We start from the raw sequence: 7,080 nt of genomic DNA, 5'->3' as shown, positions 1-7,080 counted from the left end.
CCCCAAGCAGACGTGTTTTCTGCATCATTTCAAACAAACTTTTTCTGAAGGCAGAATATGCTGCAAAATATGCAAATCTGCTGCAAAATATGAATAATCATGAAACTATTCAGACTTAGGCAGGCTCTCACATGCATTAAAGAGAAGGTTTGAGTCAGCCACTACCCAACAGAACCACTTGCCAGAAACCCAGATGTTCATGTGCTTAATTGTGCTTGGCCGATGGAAGTCAGGCCATGGGCCTAAAAGCAAATTTCTAAAATTGGCCTCAGAGTTCTGTTTCCAGCTCATTAGGTTCTCATGGAGTGTGTGTTTGTGGGAGAATGCCGAGGACACTTAGCAGCCAGGCCATGGGCCTAAAAGCAAATTTCTAAAATTGGCCTCAGAGTTCTGTTTCCAGCTCATTAGGTTCTCATGGAGTGTGTGTTTGTGGGAGAATGCCGAGGACACTTAGCAGCAGACAGACGCTTCCTCGGGAAGGCGGGAAGCAAGGAAGGCAGAGATCGGCAGCCACGGCACGGGGTGCAGAGATTGGGGGAGGCCCCCTCCCTTGTGTGTCTGAAGGACAGTCAGCCCATGGCGGACATGTGCAGGAGGGACCCCTGACTTCCTGGGGGCAGTGTCCACTGGAATCCCTATACTGGGGACTCAGATGTGTGAAGAGGGCCGTTAGAGGAAAAGGGAAGCCCTGGGCAAGTCAGGGAGGCAAGAGATGACTTAGGGGGCTGGCCCCTCCGAAGCATCCCACCCCTTCAAGGAAATTGACAGAAGTGCTGCTGTCCTTATCCTGGAGGGGCCTGGGGCAATCAGCCCCCTCCTCCTGAGCAGAAGGGGACAGGGTGGCAGCTCCAAGACTTACTCCTTACAGAGTTCAAAGTGGAGCTAGGACCTGGTGTCTGAGCCTGCATCTCAGTGTGGATGCTCAGAGGCCAAGGCCTGGGTGACAGGTCATCCTTGGCCTATGTCCATACTCCTTGGGCTTGGTCAGGCTGTGTGGCCTATCTGGTCACCTCCTGATCTGTGAAATGGGGTGGGTGTGCAGACGGCCTCTCCTTCTCTGGTGGCCTCTGTGAGGAAGATTTGTTCTGTGCACTTGATGCACCTGTCCAAAGCGCTTTCTGAGCAAGTTAGATCTTCATGGCTCCTTCACGTTTGTGCTGTTTGCAGGACAAAGCTGTGGTGCTGGGCCTGATTGACACCATTGACACCATCATGGGCCACATCTCTTTCAACCTGCAGGTCGGCAAGCCCCGGGTCACCATCATGGGCTCTTCCTTCATGGCAGGTAGCTGTCGTCGGTACGGGCAGGGCTGCTGTGCAGGGGGAGGAGGGATGGAAGCATGGGGGATGCCACGGACTGCTGCAGTCCTCACTGTCTCCTAAACTATGTGGCCTTCTGCCAAATCACATTTTGAAGGAAAATGCAAGGTTGGAATCAGGTGATGTGTCCGGTCCTGATGTGCACACAGTACCACACAAGCCACACATTTCATGGTGACTTGGAGCCAAATTTGCATTGTGTGACAATTGTCTGAGTTCAGAACAGGTTGAGAAGTATCCTCTCCATTGAGCAGAGTCAGGTTTCCCAGATCCAGCAGGAAGCTGGCTCGATCTCAATGTGTTTTTCCAGGATGGTTGTCACACATTCCCATACAAGCAGAGCACATGACTTTCCTGTTTTTAAAGTCATTATCTAGGGAGCATTATACTTTAATTTTACTAGACTTTAATATATTCGTACAGTGCTGATACTTTATCACGAGAGCCAAGCCTCGGGAAATAATAGATCCATACCAGTTGGTTTTAGTGGTAGTCTTTTGGCTGCGACATCTGCCTCCATGCCAAGATGCACTTGCCTGCCATCTTCAAGGATGGTTTCATTTTTCTGTGTCTTATTGGGTCCCCCAGCCACCCTCAGCATGTGGGGTCTCATTGCCTAATTGAACACAGTCCATCGGCTGAGGACCTGAGGTCTGATGGGCTGCTGTTGGGGACAGAGGGGTCACCTCAGGGATGAGTCCCCATCAGTGTGGGGGCTGTAATGCTCAGCCTCCTGGGGAGAGTTACTTCCCTGGACTCTTTCTCTCTTTTGATGCTGTTGCTTTCTAAAGGTGATTACACCCTCCAGGGGAACTTCTGTTAAAAATAGGAAAAACAGATGGGGTTTTACAGCCCCAATTTCCTACAGCCTGTGGGTTTATCGACTGTGCTCTTCTGCTTTTTGGTTCATTCTTCCCTGCAGAGTTTTCAGTGATCAAAGTCATTCCCAGGGTGATGAATGCCTCCCACTACCGCTTCCCGGCCCGAGGGCAGAGCTACATCGAGATTCCCCATGAGGCCTTCCACAGCCCAGGTGAGTCCTCCAGCCCCCTGACCCATCTGCAGCACCTGAGATGTCCTCAGTGCTAATTCCTGCTCAAGCCGAGCCTGCTGAGCCAGAATGTGGGGCGGGGTGTGGGGACCTGCATTCAAAGCATGCCCACCATGATGAAATGAAGGACGTCTTGTGTCCTCCCCATTCTGTGCAGCTCCTGGTTCCTGAATATAAATAGCCGGGGCCTCTCCCCTCCCCGCTCAAGCCTGCATTCAAAGCATGCCCACCATGATGAAATGAAGGACGTCTTGTGTCCTCCCCATTCTGCGCAGCTCCTGGTTCCTGAATATAAATAGCCGGGGCCTCTCCCCTCCCCGCTCAAGGTGGTGGCTGGCACAAGGGTTGTCTGCTCAGGGACCCCAGGTTCTACTCCTCTGCAGGCCAAGTCAAGTCTCGTCTGTTTTTGCTGCAATGACCTTTGTCCTCTCTGGTCCCTGGAAAAGTGAACATGCCCTTTCAGGCATCTCCCTCTCTCCTGGGGGGCCACAAGCCATCAGGGTAGAGCTGTGGATCCTTACCCTTGATACCTGGCTCTACCCTAGAGAAGGGGACCAGGCCAGCCTGGGTCAAAAATCTCCCTTCCTCCAGCCAGGAGCCCACCTCTGCTCCCTCTGCTGTCGTGTCAGGGTCCCCAATTGGCCTCCTGCCCTCATCTGTCCGTGACTTTAGGGGTGCCCTGCTGGCCTGGCACATGACCTTTCTCTTCCCACTTCACCTGGCTGCATGGTTCATTAGAAGAGCTCAGAGCCCGAGACCCATATTCTCTACACATGGAAACTTCTCACACTTAGCAGCAAAACTTATCGGTCACAAGCACCGACTCTGAGGCTGGGATTTCTAGGCTGGAATCCTGGTTCTGCAGCTTACTGGCTGCATGGCCTTGGGCAAGTTACCGAAACTGCTTGTGCCTTAGTTTCCTCATCTGAAAAATGAGTACAATATTAGTACCTGCCTCATAATATTGTCATGAGAATCGAATGAGCAAGGCACACCTGGCATGTAGAACATGCAACATAAACTGTTAAACACATTCCTGAAATTCTAACATACTTCACAAATATGCCCTAAGAACTCAGAGTCAGCTGAAGTCTTGCTCCTGCAAGTGTCCTCTGTGAAGCCAATGGAGTGAAATGATAATAGAATATGTGTCTCCTGTTTCAAAGTTGTGACATAAGAGACAGGTGGGACCCAGCACGGGCATAAGGATGTCTGGCCGGCCGTTGCCCTGCTCAGGTGGAATGTGCAGTAAATACCCTGTCTGCAGACAGCAGACAGGGCATGCTTGTGGCTGCAAGGCTGTGGACTGGCACTGCCCACAGAGGCTCCATCACTTCCCTGGCAAGTCTGGCTCTCGGGAGCTGCAACACATGAGTGTCTGGAGCTGGCACATGGAACGGAGCAGGGAGTCCTTGTCACAGTTGAGTGCACAGCTAGGTAGACACAGAATCTGTGTCCTTGCTGACTCTGCCCAGGTGTCCTTCATTTCCTTCTCCTGGGAGGAGCTGCCCAGGCTCTTGGGGTGAGGGACTGCGCTGTGCACGGCTGGGCAAGGAGTTCTGCATCTTCCTTCTTTGTCACTGAGAGTGCTGATGAGTATCTGTGCCTCTGCTTTCTCCCCAGGCTGGACCACCATTGTGGGCCTGTTCTACCACTCCGTGCACTATTACTTGAACAACATTCAACCCGCCAAGACCAAGTGAGTGTCTCGGGCAGCACTGCACAAGGGGCGTGGGCATGTGTGCACGTGTGTGCTGGGCGGCTGATCATGGCAACACCCCCCACGAGCCGTCATGCTACATGCAACATCGTGTCACAGAACTCTTGATGCCAGCGCCTGCAGCTTCACTATCAGGGAGAGTGCCCAGCCCTCTGAGGAGACTTGGGCACTGCTGTATGGGGGTTGCCTAGGCCTGGGTTTGGCCGACAGTGAGTGGGCAGGAACACAGGCTAGGAGGTCCCATCTGCCCCTGGGGCCTAACCGTGTGACCTTGTGCTATGAGTGGAACTCTGCGAGCTCTTCTGTCAGCTTAGCTGGTAACTAAGACCCCAGAGGCCACTGAGGCCCAGGCAAAAGAACATCGTGGGAGTCCATATGCACAGGTCCCTTCGGGGCCTCGCTGTCGGGGGTGGGTTGCAGGCAAGGCTTTGATGACACAGCCACAGTGTGAAAGTTTAAGAGTGTTTAATACTTACAGACCCTGGAGGCCACACACATGGAGGTCAAGAGTGCAGGAAGGGGAGAGGAACCCATGGGCCAGTGCCTTTACTGGGCCCAGGACATCATCCACACAAGTTTCCCGTGGGAAGTTTAATTGGTGGGCTTAGAGCAAGCAGGCATGTGTTCCAGGGGGTCACACTGTGCCTGGGATGTGGTCACTGTGGCATATCTGCATACTCCAGACAGTTGTGGGGGTCAGCAGGGCAAGTCAGGCAGCCTGCATCCAGCCATCCCATAGGGAGGTTGTCAGCAGGAGGCGCTGTGTAAGGCAGGTGTCTGGATCAGCCACATTGAAGAACTGGGAGGCGGTGGAGAGCCAGAAACCATGTCACGGGTGACCAAGCCCTGCTACTGACATGAGAAAGTCCATCTTGTATTGAAAATGATGCTGAGGCAACATAAATTACAAGCATTCACTACACCTTGAACAAGTACCTTAACCTCCCTGAGCTTCAGTTTCCACTTCTGTAGAATGGGAAGACAACAGACCTGCCTACATCAGTCGGGAATGTGGTGGACACATGTGGGTAAAGCCAGCTCACATCAGCTTAACAGAAGTCCAGGGAAACTGGGAGCTCACGGGACTGGAAGGGCAGGAGCAGGTGGGCTTCAGGCACGGCTAGACCCGGGGACCTAGAAGATGCCATCTAGACCTGGTCTCATTGTCTCCTGCCTCTGCCGTCCTTGGTGTTGGCTCATGTCCAGGAAGGCCCCTTTGTGGAGGCAGAGCTGGCTGCTGCAGCTTCAGGCTCACATGGGTTTGGGTCCTGAGATCCCAGAAGGAGAGCAAGCCTCCTTCCCAAAAGCTCCTGCAGAAACCCAGGGAGGGCTGTGATTGGCCTGCCTGGGTCATGTGCCCATCCTGAGCCCCCCTCAATTGTGGTGGCCAGGGATCCTGTTCTCTCATTGGCCAGATCTGCTCACATGACCCCCAGGTGTTGGGGTGGCTCAGCCCTACGTTGACCACAGGGAGGGGCAGGTTCTCACAAAGAGAGCAGGGCAAGTAGACACACCACCAGCCTCCCTGGGCAGGGGCAGGGGAAGGGCCAGAGCCCAGGCTGGGGCCAGAAGAGGGCCTGGGAAGGAAACGCAGCTCAGAGTGAGCTGCACAACCCCTTTACCCCTTCCAACCCCAATGGGGCTTCATTTCCTTCCCTGTTGGGCCCGAGCCTGGGAGAACTGAAGGCTGGGGAAGGGCAACTGCGTGTTTGGGGTCTCTGCTGATGGGCAGGCACTGTGGGGTGAGTCATGGGCACTGGCTGTGGGACCGACGCTGAGACTCATTTGTGATGGAAAGTGGGCAGCAGTCATAACCCTAACAGAAAATGATAAATGAGAAGTAACTTCAGCGGCGCAAATGCCTGAGCTTGTATCATGTGTTCTCAGGTGACGCTCCTCCCCAAATTGCCCCTCCTCCCCAAATTGCCCCGTGTGAGGGAGCTCCTGGAACATAGCCCGTGGGGTGAGGGTGGGCAGGGGAGAATACAGTCAGTTTTGCTTCGACCTGGAAGAAGGGCCGTCTTCTGGGTCTGATTTCCCCAGGAAAGCCTGCACCCTTGCAAGTTTCCTTATAACCAAAGAAGGGAGTGGGGGGAGAACCATCACTCTTTGTGCATGATTCCAAAGTTCTTCAGAAAAACTGGCCAAAGGAAAACACAATCTGTTTTCCTCAAAAAGATGCCCTCTTCACTCTTTGGGGAAATTTTTCCAGATCCCAAATCACAAATGAAAAAAAATTGACCCATCCTCAGCCCCTCTCTGGCAGTTCAGACGTGAAACGTGCTCACGTGGACCAGGGTGAGAAGGAGCAGGGGACATGCTATCTGTACCACCACCTACAGCTCTCCCCCACCCACACCCCAAAGAAAAGGCAGAGAATCACCTACAGATATCAGTACACACACATGTGAGGGGGAGATTCACCGTGGCCAAGTGGAATCAGGACCCCAGCCAGGTGCTGGCAGTTCTTTCATAAAGGGCCAGATTGCAAATATGTCTGGCTTTACAAAACTCTGTTCTTCCACATGAAGGCAGCCACAGACAATATGTAAAGTTCTGGGAGCGGTGAGCTCCAGTACAGCTTTACTTATAAAACCAGGCAGCTGGCCCTAGGGCCATCGTTTGCAGACCTTTCTAGACACTGCCCTATATCAGTGCTAGCAATGGTGGGGTGGAGATGGGAGGCTGAGCGTGGCTGGCTTTGGGGCGTCCCAGGCCCTACTCGAAGCTCTGCAGATGGTGCTGTTTGGTCTGTCCCAAGGGCTTCACTCTCAGTTTGCAGACCTTTCTAGACACTGCCCTATATCAGTGCTAGCAATGGTGGGGTGGAGATGGGGGGCTGAGCGTGGCTGGCTTTGGGGCGTCCCAGGCCCTACTCGAAGCTCTGCAGATGGTGCTGTTTGGTCTGTCCCAAGGGCTTCACTCTCGCCCTCCCTCTGCTGTCTTCACTACCCAGGCCTGCAGAACCCCATGACTCAGGCCACCGCAG

The 7,080-nt window shown here is 53.6% G+C and overlaps 1 protein-coding gene across 1 annotated transcript; it reads left to right on the top strand.

The window, feature by feature from the left end:
* Window positions 1-1,167: 1,167 nt before the first annotated feature.
* LOC103583924 (probable G-protein coupled receptor 133) lies at window positions 1,168-4,300 on the top strand (the record flags this gene model as incomplete). Its single annotated transcript, XM_008565102.1, has 4 exons — window positions 1,168-1,285; window positions 2,243-2,353; window positions 3,995-4,070; window positions 4,191-4,300. Coding segments are annotated over 4 exons (415 nt in total), but the record flags the coding sequence as incomplete, so codon positions are not given.
* Between the last annotated feature and the right edge of the window lie 2,780 nt (window positions 4,301-7,080).

The sequence above is a fragment of the Galeopterus variegatus genome, unplaced genomic scaffold (assembly GCF_000696425.1).
Source record: "Galeopterus variegatus unplaced genomic scaffold, G_variegatus-3.0.2 Scaffold30483, whole genome shotgun sequence".
Lineage (NCBI taxonomy): Eukaryota > Metazoa > Chordata > Mammalia > Dermoptera > Cynocephalidae > Galeopterus > Galeopterus variegatus.
The sequence above is the reverse complement of the archived record's forward strand: the minus strand, read 5'-3'. Positions and strand labels throughout refer to the sequence as shown.